Source organism: Mya arenaria, chromosome 4, assembly GCF_026914265.1.
Source record: "Mya arenaria isolate MELC-2E11 chromosome 4, ASM2691426v1".
Lineage (NCBI taxonomy): Eukaryota > Metazoa > Mollusca > Bivalvia > Myida > Myidae > Mya > Mya arenaria.
The window spans coordinates 63988865-64013598 of NC_069125.1; the positions used below are offsets into that span (position 1 = coordinate 63988865).

The window sequence follows — 24734 nt, forward strand, 5'->3', positions numbered from 1 at the left end:
TCGCTTAAACTGGCACATATTTTCGCACAGAATTTCTTTAAGTTAACCTCTTTTCAAAATTATTCAGCTGAAGGCATGTATAAGCATACAAGACAGTTTTAGACAAACTCTTTCCTACAAAGTAAAAAATGGCATTTAAGTAATTAATTATTTAAATGGGGTGGGTTCGGGAGGGGTTTCCCCTCACGACAAGCAATGTTTATAATACCTTTTTTCTTCTGCATATAATCAGAAAATGCGGGGTCATCAGTTCAGCACAAAAACAGTGGCGGTTTTCGCAATTTTTTTCAGAAGTTTTTAACATGCTTGTAGATTAGTGATTTTTCTTTATGCAGTGTGCAATTTACTCTTCCTAACTGCTGTTTCGACTTGAGGTAGAATATGGTCGAGAAATATTTTCTTCCCAATTTTTTTCTTCAAACACAATCTATATGAATTACTTAAAAAGCGATATTGTTCATGTAAAATTAACAAGACATTTACAATGCCAGCTCTAATATATACTACTCAAAATTTGATAAGGATCACTTGATTAGTTATTTGTAAAAACTTAACCAAATAAGCATGCTTATTTAATCTCAAAGCATTAGTTTTATCCCTTCGCAGGCCTCTAAAATGTTCGATGATTTTGATTGTATTGCTACCAGCGCGTGCACGGGCGGCCCGGAAAACTGCATATCCACGAAATAAGGCTATTTGGCATACATGTAACAACTTAAACATGTGGTCATTTCTTGTTTTTCGCTTCGTGTATTCGATTTTTGTTCGGATCATCTAGCACATTGTGTTCAAAATGCTAAACAGAATACGTTTAACTCCTGATGAAATGCATGTTGGCATTGGAATGATGGAGGCAGGGTTGTCTCAGAGGACTGTGGCAGAACACCTGAATGTGTCACAAAGTGTAGTTTGCATGATGTGGAATCGTTATCAAACGAATGGAAATGCTCAACATCGACATGGTGGTGGTCGTGCAAAGGCTACATCTGACGTTCAGGATCGTTACATTACAGTTTTAGCCAGACGTAACCGCTTTCGTAACGCCACTTCGTTACGTAATGACTTCCAGAACGCCACAAACGTAAGAGTTTCAACGCAAACCATCAGAAATCGTTTGCATAGTGCTGGCTTGATGGCACGACGGCCGGCAATTCGCATCCCATTGACCCGATACCACATCCAGGAGCGTTTGGATTGGGCATGTCAACACGTTGGATGGACGTTAAACGAATGGACCACAGTGCTTTTTACAGACGAGTCAAAGTTTTGTATTGACTTTACAGATAGACGTTCCAGAGTGTGGAGGGGACGTAATGAACGTTTTGCTCCTGTTTGTGTCGCCGAACATGACCGTTATGGCAAGGGCTCAGTCATGGTATGGGCTGGAATCAGCATGCACGGGAAAACAGTCTTACACGTAATTGAAAACGGTACGTTGACGGCTGTTCGTTATTGAAACGAGATCCTGGACGTTTATGTTCGACCGTATGCAGGTGCAATCGGTCCTGATTTCATTCTCATGGATGATAATGCGCGCCCACACAGAGCAAACATCACAAACCAATTTCTGAAAAATGCTACCATCGAGAGAAAGGACTGGCCAGCTCGTTCCCCCGACATGAACCCGATCGGGCATGCCTGGAACATGCTTCAGAAAGCTGTTTCTGCTCGTCCGGTCCAGCCAACAACGGTTCATCAGTTCAGAACAGCGCTCCATGAGGAATGGGCCAGACTCCCTCAGCAACAGCTCCGGAGGCTTATCAGCAACATGCGGAGGCGATGTCAAGCTTTTATTGACACTCGTGGACATCACACACGCTACTAACATTGGTTTAAGAAAAGTTCTAAGGTATTCTGTTGACTTTCCAAATTTGTTGACAACCTGATATACGCCTGCTTTTGACCCCTATGTTTAGGAGTCTGTTACGCTTGAACGGAATTGGTTTGGTACTGATATCTTATGACATTTGAAACCTGAAACAATGCCATTTGATAACATTTAGTGTTGATATATCGTTTTCTTGAAATACGTATGTACTTTATATTAAAAAACATGATCCCTATCAAATTTTGAGTAGTAGAGTAAAGCATAGGCATAGCAATTCAAAACATTTTTATTAAATATGCTTTGTGGTGATTTATAGACATTTTTAAACAATAGAAAAACAATCTTTCACTGATTCAAACATATTGATATTTTTTACTGTTTGAAATTTCAGCCAGCTCTCATATTTAGATTGTCAGAAAATGTGAATGCATCTCAGTAGTTCAGTTGGTGAAGAACTCGCCCTGTTAGCAAAGGGGTCCCGGGTTCCAGCCCTGCAATTGTCATACATTTTTCTGTCCCAATTGTACTTCAATGGATTAATTCAAATTCTGACAATAAATAATGACAATTTAGCAGGTGGAGCTATGATCCTATTCATGTCATGTATTTTCATTTCTCAGTGATTGAATTTAAAGCTGCACTCTCACAGATTTACCGTTTTTACGTTGTTGTTTTTTTTTGCCGTGGAAAGAGCAATTTTTTGCGTAGATATCTGCAAACAAATGATAAAAGATTGCTGATAAAAGATCTGATTGCAGATTTTTATATTTCCTTTAAATTATGCACCAGTCAGTTGTAACCACGCCCTTTCATAAACCATCTAGCTGCCGAATGTGAGTTTTAGATACATATTGGACAGTTTCATTGGAATTTATTTAGTATAAAAAAATATGTTTCATGGCTAAAAGCGTAGTACTGACTCAGGGCTTTTTCTATAGTACCCACGGGTTCGACTTTCGGACCAAAGCAAAATATAGGATGTTTTTCCAAATATTCAGATTTTTTTAGGAAGTCTTGGTTCTTGGTACTGGTTAATTTTCAATATCCTAATAAATTATGTGATGTAAAGTTTTTTTGATAATTGTACTCGGAAATCATTGATTTTCATCACATTCAGATATATCTGTATGTAATATTACCCGTCCTGATTGATTTTTTGCAATAGATATTTACACCCAAGGATTGATATTTCAGCCATTTTGGTTCTATTTAAGGGATTTAAACTAATATAAAATCATTTCCTAATTCCCAGGAGACTAGACAGCTTTTTCTTTTAACAGCTAATTTTCCCAATGTCAGCAATTTCACGACGCAAAATTATCCAAAATGTCTAGGATCTTTTTCCCGAATTGGGCAGAAAAAGCCATGTTGCTTAATAATGTTTGAGGAAAAATGTAATTCAAGAGACATTTTCATACACTTGAGATCTGTTTTTGTAATGATACAAAAATTAGCTGATTCTTTCATCTAATACAAAAACTAAATAATGTCTAAACTGTCAAATGTGAGGTTGCGTCTGTAAACTTCATCTTTATTTAGGAAATCTGTTAATATAACTTTCACCAACCAGAACAATAAGTATCAATTATAAGAAGTAAAATATATTCTAGTTACTATTTCCTCGTGTCAGGGACAATTCAATTAAAAAATCAATGGAAAAAACTGTTAAATACTATCATGATGTTGTTTTTTCTAACTTTTAATAATATTTATTCCCTGTGGTCGGTCGGTTTGTCGGTCGGCCCGTTGCAACTTTGTCCGGAGCAAAACTTAAAAACTACTGCATGGAATTGGATTAAACTTCATACAATGGTAGAGCATAATGAAAGGAAGTGCCGTGTATAATAACCATAACTCTATTCTTGCTTAATACTGAGTTATTGCCCTTTGTTTCTTTTTTGGTCTGGAGTATAACTTGAAAAGTACTGGATGGAATTCATTGGAACTTCATACAATGGTAAAGCACAATGAGGGGAAGTGCAGTGTTCAAGAACCATAACTCTACATTAGCTAATTACTGAGTTATTTCCCATTATTTGTTTTTTGCTGTCATTTTTTTTTCTCCAGACATTAACTTGCAAACTACTCTATGGAATTTATTGAAACTTCATACAATGGTAAAGCACAATGAGAGGAAGTGCGTGCAGTGCACAAGAACCATAACTCTATTTTGGCTAATTACAGAGTTATGGCCTTTAATACTTTTTTCTTGTCCCTAGCATAACATGAAAACTATTAGATGGAATTTAATAAAGCTTCATACAGTGATAGATCATGATGAGAGGAAGTGCAGTGTATAGGCACCTCAATTCTATTTCAGCTAATTACAGAGTTACTACCCTTTGTTATTTTTTTTTGTCCGAAGCATTACTTGAAAACTATTGAATGGAATTTAATAAAACTTCATACAGTGATAGATCATAATGAGCGGAAGTGCAGTGTATAGGAACCGCAATTCTATTTGAGCCAATTACAGAGTTATTGCCCTTTGTTACTTTTTTCTTGTCCGGAGGATAACTTGAAATCTACCGGTTGAAATGTAATAAAACTTTATACAATGGTACAGCACAATAAGAAGGAGTTCATTGTACATGAATCATCACACTATTTTAGCAAATTACAATGACAATTGTTCATAACATAAAGTTGTCATATATAGGTTGGCTTTCCAAATAGTTGACTGCAATTTCATATCAGGGCGGCGTTCGGGGATATTAATGACCTTCAGTGATAGCTCTAGTTACCTTTCAGGTGGCCCCGCAGTGCCGGATGAATGCGGTGGTTTTGTCTTTGCGCAAAATATAGCGGGGAATGGGCTTACCAAGAGTCCCTGGGGTGCGGGGGCATTTGGCAGGGATTTTACCATTTGTTCGTCCCCACAGGGCGGAGATTTTAGCCGGGGTTGGCTTGACCAGAAGTCAAAGTCCCTGCTATTCCCCGGACCTGGGGGGATGGTTATAATTGACTGGTGCATAAACGCTAGCTTCACCAACCCAACTCAAAGCCTTTAGTGAATGTCCTTATGAAAATAAGATTTTTAGTAATTACATCTACCAGATATAGTGGACATTTTTTAGTAATCCAATTCCTTAATAACTTACTGGGTAATATTAATTCGTTATTGTTTGCAACAGGTTGGAGATGGGGATGATGACAGACCAGCCAGCCGAACTCAAATTGGATTAGACATCATGCGGTAAATTATTAGTATTTCACAATCACTTTATGAGAATGTATCCAAACAGTAGCGGGTTTGAATCTTTTAAGTTTATGTTTTCTGTTTGTTTCATTCCTAAATAACATTGTTTCATGCTGGTTGTAAATTATTTCCGGTCACGGCCATGAGATTATATCATTTTCTAATGAACTATTTTGTTTGCTTTTTTATAAATTTCAGGTTTTTGTCTTATCTCTCAATACTTCTTAATACATTTCAACATTCTGTAAAAGCACAAATGTATTGGATCTTTTTTTTATAGCCACCTGGTTGCTGAAGCTCGAGAGGACCTTTATGGACAAAAAATCCTGTTCAAGATAGTTCTGTCTGGAATTCCATACCACCTCCAGAAAATGGAAAATGTCTTCAAGTAAGAAGAGATTTTAAGCAAGTGCATTTCTGACTCCTCTAAAATGCTTCTTTGTATTCTTTGTATTCGATTACCTGGAGTTGTTTAATACTCATTGCAAAATATTCAAACATAATATATTTCATCTATTTTGTCTTGATCTTTGAATCCGTCAAATTACACTATGACTATCATTTTGTGACTATATCAACGTTATCAACGTTGACGTCATTTGATGTTGATGTCATTTCCTGTTCATTATATACATACAACCTGATGAAGGCCGAATGGCCAAAACGTTGTTTCATAAATAAATAATTTGTGTTGAAGTTGGACTTCTTTAATTATCACCATATGTGACTATATCAAATTTATGACTACATAAAGAAGTGCGTATGCCTCAAATGATTGTTAACTGGTATACCTTCACAGTAGTAGTTAGTACTTTTATTCTGTTAAAAACATTGCATTTATGTTATTTGCAGATTCTGATGTCCCAGCAGCCTGAAGTGGTCAAACAATTTGAAACTGGATGCAGCACAGAATCCCATATTTTAAGAGAATGCAGATGTTAGTCACCCCTGTCCAACTTGTTTGTGTGAATAATACAAAATGTGACATTTACAGCAAATATGTAATAATTGAGCAACGTATAGACAGTTGCAAAACTCTGTTCTGTTAATTTTGTGCCATATTTAGCATTTAAAACCAGATACTTTCAGTTTTTGCCGGTTTGTTCGGTTTCTTTTATTCATGATTTTTTCAAGAAGACACCAGTTCGGTGTATAATAGTTATGGTGTTTTAACTGTCAATGAATCCAAGATCACTGTATGTTGTTGAACTAATATATATGTTAAACATTGAAGATCCAGCTGTCAGTTGTGCTTTTGAGAACACTGAATTTTATCAACATAATTTGACACTGTACATATTGCAAGCATTTTTTCAAATCTATATAAATTAATAGTAGATAACTGTAGCCTTATTTTGTGCATATTAACATATGTGAATAGTTGAATAGCCTCATGATGTCATTCTGTATAAATTATATAATATAATCATTTTAATTGTTTCAATTGTTTTCATATATAAATGGTTTTGGTACTGAAATTTGGTCTTGCTCTATTGGCTTGTACACTCAACAAATATAAAAAAAATATATGAAATAGTGCTTAGTGAGCTCAGCTGGCAGTTTTTCACTGGGTTCTTATTTGGGTGAGTTCCAACAATATCACTGACTTGATTACTTTTATTGTATATTCTATATAGGTGCTAATTTAGAATATATTTTCAGCTCTGTTGAATGTTGACTGTAATTGCAATTTATCATTTCTTTTTAGATCACCCTGTGGGTTAAACATTATGTGAGGGTTAGAAGTCATTTGTTTGTAATTACACCTTGAAAGCATTGTTAAGATAATTCTGTAATTTAAGAAGAATTGTATTTGCCCTTAAAATCGAAACAACACATTTGTTCATAGTTAACATTTTGCAACTTTTTTGGCGGAGGTGTGGTGAATGTTTTTGTAACAAACAAATAAGAATATATTCTGTATTCTCACTGAGATATTTTGCAAACAATTTTCCAGAGCTGCTTGGCTACATATTGTTCATATACAATCATAATTATAAGTAACTGATTAAATGTTTTGCCATGTTTTACCATCATATTTAAATATATTTTTGCTCATTCAATTATAGTTAAAATTATAATTACCCTTGTTTGTAATATACTTCAGTGCAACATTATTGGTATGTAATGATTTTTAGCTTGACTATTCGATGAATAAGGAAAGCTATCCTAGTCACCCGAGTGTCAGCATCAGCATAACCACTCATGTTAAAGTTTGCGTACCACCTCAATTATTTTCAAAATCCATTGACATACTGTTTTGAAACTTCGCACGCTTGTTAACCATCATGCTCCCTACCTGTACGCAGGAGGAGGTCACTGTATCGAGCATTTTGACAGAAATATGCCCCTTTATTTACTTAGAATTTACGTATAAGTTTGCGTACCACCTCAAATATTTTCAAAGTCCATTGACATCTGGCTTTGAAACTTTGCACGCTTGTTCACCATCATGCCCCAACCTGTACACAGGAGGAGGTAACTCCTCAAGCATTTTGACAAAATTATGCCCCCTTTTCAACTTACAATTTATGTTAAAGTTTGCATACCACCTCCAATATTTTCCAATTCAATTAATGTAAATATCTCAGCACATCATGTATTGCATTGAAATCTAATATAACAGTGATCAATGCATGTTTCTCCAAAACTTTTCAGTCCATACACCGAAAAGCGGTGGAATAGTCGAGCGCGCTGTCTCTGTGACAGCGCTTGTTTTTATTTATTTTCTGTTTGTAACATATTCCTCAAATACGTCTGTGTAGTTGATCTCAAATGCATAGTAGCTTTATTTAAGTTAACTAAGTTAATTAAGAAGAATAACTCTAAACTTCATATAAAATATAAAGTAATGCATTATATATAATGTATACACTATTATTGAAGATTGTTGCGTATACACTAAATAAATTGCTAACAGCAACAGAACTGCTTGTTATTTTTATTAACATATACAAAAAAAACGTTTCCCTTTTACTCCTAGTATGTTTCACTTAGTTATTATTAATAAGTAAACTTAGTGTCCGGCAATAGCACTTCAAGCCCGTAGAGGTAGCGCCTTAGTTCATATTATTTGTCACGTAAGACACAGCTTGTTTAAACAGTGCAAAATAAAAGTTCTCTGCACTGCCCAAGTTGTAGCTATACTAACAATTGTTAAAGTGACGCTCTTATTTAAAATCAGTAAATACACATGTATAACAAACATTAATTTTGAGTGAACATCCTTTAACTACTTATCAAATAATGCATTAATGGAAAATATTAAATACTAATAACAGAATTGTATCAAAACATTTAATAGATGAAAGCGTAAAATATTAAATGATTGGCGACTGCTAAAATATTTACTGTGGTTTACTATAGCGTCATAATGTCGAAATAGCGTGTTTTCGGCACCTTTCTTTTAAAGTTTACTCGGTATCCTTCATAAAAATAGTCGTTTTCGACATTTATTCATCCCTTTTAGTATATTAAAACAACTTTATCAATTTTGGTTAATCTTATTTGGGATTAGGAGTGCATCTTTAATATTTATCAAAAGAGTTCCAATAGAAAACACAAAAAATATGAATAGTGTCTTGTCGGAAGAGCTTCCTCTCGTTTTTGTTAGAGCATCCAGGCCATATTCCTCATAAATTCAAAGGCACCATCTTTTGCATAATTCCAGATATAATGATGTGATTGATATGCACGTCCACGCCTTTAACAAAACATGTAATTGCAGTGATTAACGAGATATAAACTAACATACGAATGCGGTAAAATACATTCAGTAGTTCATTAAGTTTTATTTGCAAAGGTTAATGGAACTTCTCAGGGGCGTTAACATCCACGTTCAAAACAGGCAGCAGGATATTGAATGAAGGTTCAGACTTAATGTTTTTACTGAATAAATAACGGTTTCCGACGACATACTAGATCTGACTATCTTGGTTAAGATACAAATCATTCAATGTAAATATTGACAATATGTTATTTGTTATCGTGCATGGCAATAGCGCCATTCCAAAAATAAAAGTAGTTTTGCATAAAAAGTATCGTTCCAAATCCGTGTAGATGCGGACTTATGCATCCTTATATGTGTATAGCTTTGGTGTACCCCTGATCAAAGCTGATAAGGTTCATTTATACAAATAGCGACAGAATGCCTAAGCACTGCTTTAGCAAACAGACTAGTGGCAACATTGATAGTGTCTTGAAGAGCGGAGCAAAACTTAAAACACAAGTTAGAGGAAAAGTATTTGCATTTACAGACAAAAGTGCTTCAAGTGTAGAAATTGTTTTTAAGAACATCAATTCTTCACAACATCCACCATGCTCTTTGTTATGGTTGCCAGCTTTTTATGTTAAATTATGTCATTACAAAACCAAAAAACAATGTTCATTTTATAGTCGGATACATTTTGTCACAAAACAATGAATGGCTTCGTTTAGGTGCAAAGCAGATTGCGTAGTTCGTATGATACGAAATAAGATCTCCGACAAAATACGTAACTCACTTTCCTATTGTTTTGTTTTTCTTAAAACTTTCTTTCACTTTTTTAATTTTGATCAGCATGGGTTTTCATTCGAGATGTGTGACATTCCCGTTTAGTTTTCATTTTAACTTCAATTTAAGAATATAAAGCACACTCCCGATCAATTATAGAGTAAAACTACAGGGACAAACCCAGAAGTCGAAAATCAAACATGAACGGCATGTTCAGGAAAAAAATATATACTATATGTTCCGTCCATGAAACTGATCCTGATTGGACAGTCTCGATTTTTTCTTAAATTCCATGAAAATTGAGATATGAATCCCATGCGTGTTTATAATTGAAGTTGTAATAAGAAATATTAATCATAAACGAGCTTCAGTAGCATTTAACGCTGACTGCTCCTCGTACGAAGTTTTTTTTTCAACTAAAACTGGTTGGTGTTGTTCTAAAGTTAATAAATAATTGAAGGCAAAGGCGGGGAAAGCTTTATATAGTGCAAAGAACAAATGTGAAACCTATAATTCTGTCTTTGAGAACACAAGTAATAATAGCAAACATCCGCAGTGTTCGTGTGGATGCTTATTGCTTTCCTGACGAGACCTTTTTACACGGCTTAATATTATTTTAACGTTTGACGAAAGTGACATGAACACTTAGAAGTCAAATTTATTAAATTAATGTTGTTGTTGTTGTTGTTGTTGTTGTTTTATTATTTAAATATGATCTTTATGTATGTCACAAACATTTTTTTAAATATATTTTTCGTTATAAATCTTGGTACCATTTTAGATACGAAAATACATAACAAAATCAATAGGATAGGGCAATTTGTTAACATCACACTTCTGATAATAGCAATCTCGGTTTGATTGGTCTTGATTAAAGTGCAACATTATCAGCAACGCGAGCATCCACTTGAGCGGTGCCGTACAATGTCAGTTCCCAACTGCAAGAAGGAAACTAGTAGCTACAATGAAAACAGCGTACGTGGTAACTATTTGAAGCCACGCCAATTTAAGACTAATGACGAACTAAATAGTTTTATCTTAATTTCATTAAAGAACATACATAAAACCTCAGTTTGGTAAGAACCTGTCCGCTGCTTTATTAGAAAAAAAAAATACCAATTTGCATGTACATGGTCTGGAGTTTATTCCATTATGAAAAATACAACTTAATTTCATTAAAGAACATACAGAAAACATCATTTTGGTAAGGACCTGTTAGCTGCTCTATTAGAAAATAATTAATTATCAACTTGAGGCTTATCATTTTCCTATTTCATTATTCAATTTCTTTTTCAATATGTCTTGGAAGCTATTCATGAATACAGAAATTTGTCAAATTCGGATTTCCAAGCAAAAACATTTCAGAGCCTGAATGCACGTGTCACGTATGAACACAATCGGCAAGTCCGTTCCAACGCGGTTCTAGAGTGTGCGATGCGAAAAACAATAATAGTTTTCTTAGACGTATTGTTCAACAAATAATTTTCATGAATCAATATAAAATCTTATTTGTAATTGTCCTTGATATCGTGCTGAAACACACAGAATGATTAATAGTTATCGAAAGCTTTCAGAACTTTATTTCGAAAACGTATTAAATAAAACCAGAAAGCTACTGTCTGTCATAAATCGCATTAAATAAAGACAATAAAGTATAATGTACCTTCTTCATACAATGTGACAGCATGACGTTATTTTTCAATTAATCGTGTACGAAAAAATGCGCGTCATTTAAGGAATGAATTGTGGGATTGATGTCATTATCGGGGATATGAACGCAATTGGCCTGGTCAAAGTATGCGTGGAGTCCTTCGGACTCCACACACTTAGACCAGCCCAATTGCGTTCATACCACGATAATGACATCAACCCCGCAATTCATTCCTTATATTTACACCAATATTTCATTATTTTATTCAAGACACGTCAAAAAAATAATTCATTTCATTTCGGATTACCTTTCAGTAATCCTTTCTTACCCATTTTGTAAATAGGACGACCGGACTGTTACCGGAATTTTTATTTTCAAATGACGTCACAATAATGTGGGAAAAGATCAACCACTTGAAATCACTTTAAAACGTAAAATTGAAACACTTTTGGCATCAAATCGTTTCAAATATAATAACTTAGCACTTTCTAAAATGTTGATTTATATTTTACGGGACCTGCTGACACAATACAAACAATTACAAGATCAATAGTTTTCATGTATATTATTATGCGATTAATTGCGATCCGAACATATCCGAAGATGTTGCGTTCATCGAATTGCCGAAAGGCAGTTCATTTAAGGAATGGAAGTTGAGGTGTAAATATTTTAAAGTAAAGTTAAGCCCAATTAAGGATACTCTTGATTTTACGATCCCAATCACGGCTGATTCCATCAACTGTCCGAATTATGATCGTATATTTTTTCAGTTAAATTCTAATTTCTTGCTTATCTTAACAACTTCTTTTGAAGAATTAATCTTCTCTTTGGCATCTTGTAGTTCCTATTTATTGACGCCTCATGGAAACGATGCGCTGTGTATATAAAACCGCTTCGGAACTGCATATAGAAGGCAGAGCTATAAATTAAATTAGTTTAATTAATCGTTCATATTTTCGGTCAAAGTTAAATGATGAATTGTTTTGAAAAACAGCAAACATATTGTAAAAAAGTAAAGTTTTGTTATTGTAATTCCTTACCACGTTACATGGTTGTTCAGCATGTTTAACAGCTTGTCCCCTTGTTGTGAAAAAAGCGTAGCAGACAATATGTTACATTTTAACGTAACGCCTCGGCAGTTCCTAACCATTGAAAATTTGTTTTAAAGCTTAAATATTTTCTTTTTTCTAGTTTAGCCGACAACAGGCAATGTTAGACACTATGCAAATTAAACTAATCAAAGTTAAGTCCAATATTTATATGAAAAACTACTTTTTTGATTCAAGACTTGATTTGATCAACAACAGATTAAAGAGTTCTCATTCTGGTTAATTTTATTGTAAATATTTGTTGCATGTAACCTCATATCGGTAGTTTACAGCCATGAATCAAGTTTTGTTGAAATCTTAGTCTGCAGAAATTTTAATAATTCACACGAAATGGCAAGGGTCATTCAAGCGCAGATTGTTATGAAACTGTTCCTAGTATTGACCGCCCCTAGCTGTGCTCACATCTGAAATAAGCGATCATCTGATAAAAACAAGAAATGAAAGAAGGAACTTTTGATCATCAAATCGTAAACACGTAACAAAAGGTTTGCTTTCTAAATTACATGTTATTCGTTATTTTAATAGCTAATGCAAATTCTTATATCTAATTTCCTCTACCTGTCAAGCTTCCTGCAAATCAAATCCTATGATTTATAAATACTTCTATATTGTTCCAAATTATTGGGGGTTTTTCCAAAACCGGGTCTTCAAAAAAGATTGACAAATGACAGCATCGGATAAGCTTTGGTAGTTTTCTTCCCACTGGGGTAAATATCAGCGAAATGCCGCAGTCAATAAATATGATAACAGACAAATAAGAAGAAATAAAAATAGCAAGTTAATGAAAAGTTGTTATTATAAAATACAAACATTGGTATAAGAGACTTCCAAAATTGAAATAATACATAACTCAAAATGCCGTTTTACATGTTTGTATTCATGTATATTCCGATATGATTTTTAGCGTTATTACCTTGTTGAACACATTGACTTGAGGATAGCAGTCACGTTGCAACTAACTGAAACATTTAAAAAGGGTATCGCAAAAATGACTGCGCGGATAGCTCAGTGGTAGAATGTTTGTTTTGTGTATTGAAGATCACTGGGTCAAACCCTGGCCGCGTCAAACCGAGAGGCGTTAAAATATTGTACTATTAGCTCCCTTGCCTAGCGCTCTGCATTGAAAGGATAGTACATGCATTCAGGAAAAGGTGTTCTCAGTACTTGTTAAACCTAGGAAAGTTGTATCCCGTGTATCTGTGCTTTACGTTTACTGGGCATTGCAGTCACAGCTATCTGATGTCACTTATGGCATTTCAACACAATTCAAGTCCTGGGGCTCCAATAGGCCAATTCAAGCTCCAATAGGCCCGGACGGTCATTGATAAACTCAAAAGCATATCGCAATATATCATTTCATGATGGTACTGGCCTATCATATCGCAATATACATCACAATACGTTCTTTAGTGTGTAGCGTTTAACCCTAGCTGTACACATCGACTGGACAAGAGCCCGCCATGAGGTGTTTAATTGAAACCGATAAAATACGAAATATTTTTGTGTAATAAATTTCGTTTGTCATTCATTTTTCATACAAATAAACTCAACGCGCCCATTAATGCTCTGCATCAATGGTCTTTCTTGTGTGTCTTGAGATGGAGTTATCTTTATGAGTTCCACAGCGCTGTGGTGGTTTATTAGAGAGGGGCGATCGTTCCCATTGAACCGCTTTTCCAATGATGCTTAGACAGGCTTGCGGATAAGTGTCCATCTCGCGGGAAGTAAAGGATTGTGTTGCATTACGACCACTGGGAACCTTCAAATAGTTTTTAATTTCGTTTAAACAGTTGTTGGAAAAAAGTGGTATTGAAACATTTGTTTTGCGAAAATGGGTGATGGTTTAGGACATATAATCAACATCAATATAACCGGAAATTACGTAATGTCATATGTGGGCAATCGGAACTGCAACCACAATGACCTGTGCATGGTTGAGAGCGAGTATTTTGACTATATGTACACGACCGGCATCTTTCCGGACACAAGCCAGTGGATTCTTATTGCGGCTTACATTGTCGTGTTTTTGATCGGACTTTTGGGCAATGTGCTGGTATGTTGCGTCATATGGCAAAACCACAGCATGAGGACTGTGACCAACATATTCATAGTAAACCTCTCTATTGCGGATATTGCCGTTATAGTCATGTGTTTGCCGCTCACGTTGCTGGTTGATATAACCGAAACGTGGTTTTTAGGAACAGTAATATGTAAGATTAACCAGTTCACCATGGTGAGTAAAAACAACAACAAAACAAAAAAACATAATAATATTTTACAAAAATAAGAAGTGGGATTATGACAAAGATTACATGGCTTTCTAATCATTTGTATATTCTTACCTGAAAATTATAACAGCACAAGCTGATAATCAGGGTTTTAATACCCATTTTTGTAAACGAACTGTCTTTCGATGAGAACAGATTCGAGAATTGACGAAACATCTTCAAAATAAAAAAGCAACATTTTTACAACGATTCTTTATAAGCATGTATTTATTATGTTTGTGTGTCTGCACCTGCACGTGCGTGTGTGTGTGTGGCGCGCACTTGTGTGTGGGGGGGGTGTATATTTTATATTGTGTAGTACGACGATGGGCTGTATATGCTTCATTTATAATAAATGGTCAGTTCTGTTCTTCCAAAATTGAAAACGGTCTGTTCTTGTCCATCTTTAAAACAAACTTGAAATAATTTCGAATACCATTATGTTGAATAAATAAATCTGGCTTAATAATATATTTCTTTTGTTGAATGAAGTCAATATCATATAAAGAAAAACTTTATTCGATATATTTCATTACGATAAGTTATCATTTAGAGTCAATGTCATGGCGGTATGCCATTGTGCAGTGAATAACACTTCTTAGAATCAAGGACTACTGAAACATGCCTTGTAGTTCTATACTACCAATTGGACTATGACATTTCTTCTGCAAATCATATTAATGTTAACTTTCTCATGTTTTTTGTTTGTTCAGGCTATTCTTGTACTGTAAACCAAGACATGGTTCAATGTGAACTTTGTCCAACGAACCGCTAAGAACACTCTTAAATGGCATTTCTTTGAACATAATCTGTTTAATATATTTGCAATACAAAGTTTTAAAATGTAACAACAATTTCTTTGTTAGTGTTTCGGAAAAGATCTGTATTTGAAACGTCAATACAGAGGTAATTAACGGAGTCGCACAGATATATTTCGTAAGGAGTTCAATTACAGTGGTGTATCTAAGGAGATCACTTTTTAATAGTATTTGAATACGGGGAATAATAACACATACAACATCATTATAATATAAGTCATATACACTAAAACATTCAGCATATGTTGAGTGCCTTTATAGAGCAAAAATTTATAATGATATCAATAACCGCAATTGAACGCGATGTCTTGCATTATGTTTCGTGTTTGCTTATTGTGGGTGATAAGAAATGACAGGAAATTGCATATTTATTCTATTTTCTTGATGGGTTTGAAAATTAAGGAATTTTGAAAGTCACAATTGTCATGTCGTAATACAACTCGGCTCAATATAATGGTATACATAGGCGAAAATTCCATTAAGGTTCGATCGCTTTAGAATATAAATAGGTATTTAACATGGCGTGCTTCCCGGAACTGTCTGGGTTATATTCCTAAGGATTATAGAAATAACCAGCTTTTTTAAAAGTGTATATTCTTGGAAAATATTATTGAAAATCTTTTCTTTAAAAATCACTTTTAATTCGTAATCAACAGAAATGTTGCTTTAGCTGACAATCAAAACTTACTTGTATACGATACAGAAGATGCTTCTATTGTTGCATTTAGACAACATATATGTCCATTTGATATCGTTATCTCCTCTTAAAATGGGTTTTTATATGGAGGATCTGTCAAGAGTCATCATATAAGAAAGTATATGTTTATTGACGTAATGACCTACAAGACACCAAGTTTAAAATTTTTAAACAATTGCTGCTTGTTTGAAAAAAACATGCTACATGCTGCAGTTTAACAACATCAAACATATAAAAACATTCATTATAAAATAAAATAAATAATAATGCGAATATATATGTATCTCGTATATCTACAGTAGAGATAATTTCGACAACAAAATATGCGGCTGCAATGAATTTAGCTAATTTTATATGGTAATAGAACATTAATTGTCTGAATTTAGTACAATTCTTTTGATAGTGGAATTATTTATTTCTAGGTAGACAAAGAAAGTTAATACACAATTTTATTCAACGAATTCACGATATAGGTTAGTAAGCGTTTGGGGTTCTTTGTTCTATGTTCTATGTTTAAGGTTGGAAGGTAAGCACACGTGAAACAGTGGTCATTGCAGTTGTATGTAAAGGGACACTTACATATTGACAAATGGTTGATCAAATGATTAGTTAAATACCTGGTGAAACATACAGTACTTGTGTTTAGCATTTAGGAACAAACAAACTACACTTGTTACGTGTAAAAAGACCAAAGTCAGAATTAAAAGCAGACAAAGAATGCTTTATATTAATCAACACATTCAAAACAAAACCTCATATCATTTCCAGAAAGCTTTTCAATTCTATAATTCATTAAGATTGTTTTGATTAACATCTTGTTATTTTCTGTTTTGGTTTGTTTTATTGACATACGTCTTTGTGATACGTTTGTCGACAGGTTTTGCCTGGCTGGTAATGGATTTTATGTTAAGGGATTTCATATCATATTTCTATTCATATGTTTGAGTGTTTTATCCCCACAGCTGTCTCCTAAAGCAGTCCGTCTAAAGGGTGTTTGTTGACCAAAAAAGCCATGTTTCGTTGCTGCTATATTATGCCCGTATTTATCTTAACACTTTCGTAAAACATTGAACAGTCTTGCTGACGCCAAGTTCATACCCCATGCATTTAACATCGACATATTTAAAGATGTGCTATATCAATTAGTTTGAATTGTTTGACTACCATTGGCAATAAAACTTGCCATAAAAATACTGATCAAAATAGGTTTTTCTTCAAACAAACTTTATTTTAGAACAATTATTAATAAAGTCATATGAACTTAAAATAAGTCACTTTCGTTAGCTTGAGCGTGTGGTTTTATGTTTTGTTTTGGAATAAAAAGTACCCGGAGAAACCCCACTTGTAAGACTTGGCTTGGTGACCACAAACAAAACTCGCATATGTCTGGACCGGGAATCAGAATCAAACTCGGGATGCATGTGTGAGAACCGAGTGCGTTAACCACTGCGCTAACAGAACAAACGTGTTTATGTAATAAAACCCACTTGTTTAACAGCGCAACGAGCAATGTAGTGCACATTAATTGATTGATGGAGATAATTGTTAAAAGCTGGGGGGGGGGGGTATAATAAGTCAGACTGACATACTTATGATGTCGCAGTATATGCCATTGTACGGACCAATTATCTCATTATCTTTGCCTGTCTCTGTAAATATAACAGTTTCATTTATAACTTTGAATTCCTTTCTCGGGGGTAAAGCTCCTCATAAGTCAATAAGTGAGATAAAAATCAGTCTTATTTCGTGTTTCGCAGGCCGTTTTGTAGTACTATAATAGATAAGAAAAATAGACAATCTTCCATGCATACGCAAGTGGAATGCATGAGTTAGACATCTTGTTATTGGATATTGTTTACCATTATAAACACTTTAAATGTGAAATTCATTACCATTTCAAACACCGAAAGAAAATAGTTGAAATATAAAGTGTATCATATTTTTTAAACTTGTCTTCGTGCACATTTAAATATAACTGTCAAGACTGGCGTTTACAAGTAGCTTTTTTTCGAAAAAATATTTGCTACCTTTGCATAGAAAAAATTCTGTATAAATTATTTACTTCATATGTTAATTGCGTAGGTTGTTTTGTAGTTATACCATCCATGTTAAATGATAATAAATAGCGTATATACATATTCCTACAGTGTTAGGTCTTGCTAGTGTTTGATATTGTACTTCTGGTAAGTGAGGCATCAAAAAGACCATAAAAGTGGTCGGTGTGAATATGAATACATAATAAAAGACACCAAACAAATGAAAACATATACATACTTAGAATATGGAAAAATAAGGCTCAGACTTTACTGGAAACGTGAAAAAGAATTATTTTAAAAATACCCTTGAAAACAACAAAAATGACTCGAAATCTTTTTGAAACAGCCTTAAACAGTTAGGTTTACCGTCCAAGAAAATTCAGTCTTCATTTAATATTGGTTTAGATATTAATGATGAAATTTGCTTTGCTTTGCAGCTTAAAAGTTGCAGGAAAAAATAATAATTCATTTTACAAGTCCGTTACTGCTAAACTTGTTGAAAAAGTACCAAATTGTGTAAGTACGTTTGGTAGAAACTTTTTTTTTTCAATTTTATTTGTCTAAAGGTATTAGACCTAACAGCTATGATCTTGCCATTGTAACTGAATGTAAAGTTTTAAAATACCTGAATAGTTTTAGCTCCAACAGGGCCACCGGTCTGGATGGCATTCCATTTCGTTCTGTTATGGATTCTGCACATTGCATTGCAAACCCTTCATCCAACATTATGAATTTGTCAATTAAACAGGATTCTTGAAGTCTACGGTTCTAGAAAAAGCCATTTATGATCAAGTTGAGAAGTATCTAACAATAATCAACTTCCAATCCGGTTTTAGACGCAAATTTTCTACTGAGACCTGCCTTTTACACTTGACAAACTATATTCGCTTTAACATGAATAAAGAAAAACTCGTCGGCATGGCCATTCTTGACCTACAGAAAGCATTTGATACAGTGAATCATGCTATAGTTTTATGAAACGTGAAGCCCTTGACCTTACTAAAGTCCGCTATCAGATGGTTTTCTTCCTATTTTTTCCGACAGCGACAGGCAGCAGTTAGTTGAGGTTTCGGGAACGTTTGTTTCTCAGGCCAGTGCAACATGTAGTGTGCCTCAATGATCTATATTTGGTCCTCTTCTTTCTTGATATATGTAAACGACATACTAGCTGCAATTAGGCATAAGTTGCTCCTATATGCTGATGAGTCTGCCATTTTAGTATGTGGTAAACATTTAGACGAGATAGTTTTCTCTAAGCTATGAGCTGGGGTTTGTTAGTGAGTGGCTCATCTGCAACAAACTATCCTTACACATTGGTAAAACAAAAACTATATTATTTGGGTCAAAACAGAGGCTTATATCACAAAGAAACTTAATGGCACTTGTGATGATGTTTCCATTGATAAGTGTTTATATTTCGATAATATGGTTTTGTCTGTTTGTTATCAAGAAGCCAATGCAAGATAAAAGTTTCTGTATAGTAATCGCGATTGCCTTACCCAGCATACCAAGAAGTTACTTCTTATGTCCCTTATTCAGTGCCATTTCGAATTTACCTCAACTCTTTGCTTTTATTCTGTTACTCGAAAATTAAGAAATAAGCTACATGTTACCAAAGTAAGGCGTACTTGGTGGACTAAGGCTATTCTTATCTGATTTTATTGTTTTAATTTGGTTTCCAATCATAGATAGATAAACTTATTATTAGTTCATAAGTCGTTATTTATTTGAAACACAAAGTCTATTATAACATTTGGTTAAGTTTTTATGTTCATGGTACACTGCAAATTTTTTACTCCTTAGCATTACAGTTATGTTAGTTTTCGTTGTCAGTATATCAATTAGCTTGTGCAATTATGTTGTGTGTTTTTTATTTATGATTGCTATTTAACAAACTATCTTTCCTCAACTTTGTGATATATTTTATCATTTAAATGTAAAAAGTTTTTTTTTATTATGAAACTCTTATGATCACACAGTTGTAAACCTTTTATTTTATAGGACAGACTGTGTGTAATGTTCATAGTTTCAAACAATGACTGCATCGTATCTTTTAAAAAGTTTTTGCATTAGGTGCTCTGAATTGTATTCCTCCGTCTGCAGATAGAGTTGGGATCTCTAATCATAGAAGTACTTGGGGTTTACCTATAAGTTTATTATAATTTGTTTCCTAAAGTTAATGCATACTTTGATAAGATTTACCTTTTGCGTTTTATCTTTATTTACTATTGTTTGGATAAGAGTGAGGTTTGTGCACATAAACTGGTTTAAACCCCCAGTAAATTTATATTTTACTGACTTTTCCAAGGCGGTACCTCACAATCCTTTATAAACATACCTAGTTTTTTAATGTATGTATGCACTGTGCTGTTTGTGGAGTTTTGTGCTGTTCTTCCATGTTTCTTGTTTGTGATTTTATGTCCTATGTCTTTGGCGTTTACCCAGTGCTAATAAACGGATTTATGTTTAAACTTTTTGCTACTGAACTTGTTTCTGCAGCTGTTCGCATAAATATAACTATGTCAAGCTATTTTCTACCACACGGACAACAATTGAAATAAGGGAGTTATAATTTCTTTTTGTGTGACATCCTTTGTGTACAATGTAGTTGACATCGACGTTTTTACTTATGCTGGGTGTATAATGTTACCATGTTTTATACATTTTATACAGAAATAAATATATCCTATTAAATATTTAATTGTCTAATTTAGTACAACTTCTAAATCCAGCCTATCCTATGTGAATGTTGATAATATATGATAAATATATTCATAAATATTCCTATTGATTGCACATGCATCACTGCGGACACCAACGAAAATCACCATTTCAAAATTATGTATTAACTGCAAACCTTTGTTGCTTTGTAATCTTGTTTGTATTTGATAAATAAATTGTATTAGTTTTGATGCTATTGTTAATGAAATTTGACATTGTTTAACTGCCATATTGCTGTTACACAGAGCAATTTTAAAGTCATTGGAAAACGCTTATCTACTAGCCTATTATTACTTACATTTACAAACCAATATATGCATATGCATTAAACATTTTTATGCCACCCTTCGAAGAAGAGGGGTATATTGCTTTGCACATGTCGGTCGGTCGGTCCGTCAGTAGACCAAAGATTGTTCGAGTGATAACTCAAGAATTCCTGGACGTATGGTCATCGAACTTGACATGAAGGTTGGGCCTAACCAGTAGATGACCCCTATTAATTTTAGGGCTCAATGGGTCAAAGGGCAAGGTCACAATGACCTTTAATGGTAAAAGAATTTTAAAGCTTTTCCGAGTGATAACTTAACAATGCCTAGACCTATGGTCATCAAACTTGATATGGAAGATAGGCCTGACCAGTAGATGACCCTTATTGTTTTGGGGGATCTTCGGGCCAAGGCCAAGGTCCGAGTGATAACTCAACAATGCCTGCACCCATGGCCTTCATACTTGACTTGGGGGTTGGCCCTGACTAGTAGATGAGCCCTTATATTTGGGAGGTCATCGGACCAAAGGTCAAGGTCACAGTGATCTTGAATGGTAAAATGTTGTCCGTGTGACAATGCCTGCATCCATGGCCCTCAAACTTGACTTGGATGTTGGGCCTGACCAGTAGATAACCCCTGTTGTTTTGGGGGTCATCGGGGCAAAAGTCAAGGTCAGAGTGACCTTGAAAGCAAACTCGAAAATTCCTGGACCTATGGTCATAGAACTTGACATGATGGTTGGACCTGACCAGTAGATGGCCCGTCCTGACTTAGGGGGTCATGGGGCCAAGGTCAAAGTCAGAGTAAGCTTTAACGCAAAAATGTTAACAAATCTTCTCCCAGTGCAAAAATGTTTCGAGTGATTACTCGACTATGCCAGCACCCATGGCCCTCAAACTTGACTTTGAGTTTCGTCTGACCTGTAGATGACCCCTTATGATTTTAGGGGTCATCGGGTCAGAGGTCAAGTCTCATTGACCTTGAACGAAAAAACTTGTCTGCGTGTTAACTTGTCAATGTCTGCACCCATGGCCCTCAAACTTGACAAGTAGATTTTTTTGTGACCAGCTGATGACTCATAGAGTTTTGAGGTCATAGAGTTAAAGGTCATGGTCATAACACACTCTATCCTTACACTTTGAATGGTCATAATCTTAAAACTGCCTCAACGGCATCCAATGTCAGGGACAAATCAGCTTTCATTTCGGTCAATGCATATTTGCAATGTCAATGTCTGCACCCATGGCCCTCAAACTTGACAAGTAGATTTTTTGTGACCAGCTGATGACTCATAGAGTTTTGAGGTCATAGAGTTAAAGGTCATGGTCATAACACACTCTATCCTTACACTTTGAATGGTCATAATCTTAAAACTGCCTCAACGGCATCCAATGTCAGGGACAAATCAGCTGTCTTTTCGGTCAATGCATATTTCATTCAATTGTCCATATAATCCTGACAACATGGCGCTCATGTGGGGGGGGGGGGCATAATATTTGACAAACATCTCTTGTTTCTTTTGTTTTCGCAAGTCAAAAGAATAGATAACTCTTTCTGAAAATGGTTGTTTTGATATTCATTCTACTAGGTGAGTGTAATATAAAAGTGAAACTGAGAGAGTAGTTTTAATTTTATAACTGATTATGCAGAATGTAAAATCTCTCAAGATATTCGTTTGAATGCACTTTTCAATACTAAATCGCCTACGCAAAACCAGCTCACGTTTCTATACGACTTGACAAAAGAGATAAGGCACAAAATTGGCCCATATGAAATGAAAGCTATGAATAGTGAAATGTCTATAAGACCATAGTTACATTAGTTACACTGGTTTATGTAAGGCGTGTATGCTGAAAATTGTGTTACGATCGGTTACATCGGTTACATCGAAAATTTTCAAAGTTCAACCTCAAAAATCGATACATCGAAAATTTAATCAAAAACGAGTTTTCAGGTCGACATCTGATTAGAGTTATGCGGTTACAATAGTTACAATGAGTTACAGCAACATTTCTGAACAGTTTGAAAACGTGTTGTTGTTTTTTGCTTTATGAAATGTCAGGTTAAGCGGTTGCATTGGTCACAACCGGTTAAATCGGTGACATCGAAAATTGTCAAGGTTCAACATCAAAAATCGAGTTTTTAGGTCGACATCTGATCAGAGTTATACGGTTACAATGGCTAAACAATTCTTGTTTTTCTATGTCAAAAATCGCGTTACTCCTATTAAGTCCAGATAAGGTTTACACAAAAAATATTATGAAATTCATAGAAAACATTTTCTCGAAATTCCTTTTTTATACTTATTTCCTTTATTTCCTCTTTTCGTGTAGGGATATTTTTCTACAAATCTAACTACAACAAAGTTAAGGATTTGTCGATAGTCGAACTAATTCGTCTGGCTCGTTTTAAGTATACAAGTTGTATGAAATTAATGGGGGGTTTTTAAACTGATTAATTTCAATGGTGTTGATCTTTCAAGTTTTAAAAGGCATTGTCGAAACAGATAACTGTTGAGATAAGTTATGTGCTTTTTCACTATTTCCAGACGACAACCATCGCGGTATCTGTGCTCACTTTGACGGCAATCTCTGTGGAACGCTGGTACGCCATTTGTCATCCGCTCAGTTTCCATAGCACCGTTCGACGAGCACGGGCGATCATTGTAGTCATTTGGTTGCTGTCCTCATGCATTGCACTGCCCGAAACAATAGCTGCAGAGGAGGTTCGCCAATGGGACGATTCTGTATTGTTTGCCGCCTGCTATCCTGTGAGATTGGAGCCAACTGGTCTAATGATTTGGCAATTCTGCCTGATCATCGGGTTGTACGTGTTGCCGATCTGCCTGATGGGATTCACATACACCCATATTGCATACGTACTCTACACTGGCGGAGTACCGGGAGAATCTAGTGAGCATTTACTAGTTAATTTGTTAAAATTACATCGTATCATATCAATTAAAACTTTTTCAAAGACAATGCTTGTTTTAATTAGTTCTTCCTAATGATAGGAGTCACGGAGACACTATAGAAATAGATGCGCAAAATATTGATGCTACATTATCTGCTTGAAAACTGGTTTAATCTCTTTGATTTCCAAATTGTTTTAACTGATCATTCCAAGTCATTTATCAAAGCATTGCTGAATAAATGGATTATATGACATTATTAAATATCTGTTTAGTCTCTCTCTGATGGCCACGCGGTATTGATGTCGGTAAAGTAAACGTTATTAAGCTGATGAACGTTGATAATGGTCTGTCAATGTAGACTTACTATCTTTGAAATGAATCTATGCATTTACTGGTTCTTTACAATTCAATATAAACGGTGTAATCAGCGTATGCTATACTATACGAATTATAATAAGTCTCAAATCAGCAACAGGGACGGGGTCTCCAGTATAGACTGGTGATATGCCACCGCGTTTACATAGTTTTACAATAAAGATGAGCTAAATCGTATTTCAATGATATGTTAAAACATAAGACTTAATTTGTTTTTGTTTGTTACTTCGTTGTACTGTAGACGGACCTCATGACTATTATTTAGTACACAGACGAAAGACTGAACGCGCCATGCAGAGATTGCAACACCGCCATTCTCACTCATTTGAATTGTATAAAGAACTATGACTAAGTGGACAGG

At 34.7% G+C, this 24734-nt stretch overlaps 1 protein-coding gene and 1 long non-coding RNA gene across 4 annotated transcripts in view; both read left to right on the top strand.

Moving 5' to 3' along the window:
• Positions 1–24734, top strand: part of LOC128230277 (orexin receptor type 2-like) — a 37625-nt gene that overhangs the window by 8285 nt on the left and 4606 nt on the right. The window contains exons 1-2 of one of the 3 annotated variants that reach the window (XM_052942413.1): positions 14089–14512; positions 23633–23996. In XM_052942413.1, coding sequence (XP_052798373.1) covers positions 14111–14512; positions 23633–23996 — 766 coding nt within the window. In that variant the 5' untranslated portion in view covers positions 14089–14110. Of the gene's footprint in view, positions 1–14088; positions 14513–23632; positions 23997–24734 lie in introns of those variants that run through there. The other 2 variants (XM_052942411.1, XM_052942412.1) reach the window with 2 other exon arrangements.
• Positions 4903–6523, top strand: LOC128230278 (uncharacterized). The gene is made up of 3 exons (XR_008260194.1): positions 4903–5024; positions 5308–5415; positions 5880–6523. It is a non-coding gene; the product is annotated as an uncharacterized LOC128230278 (long non-coding RNA).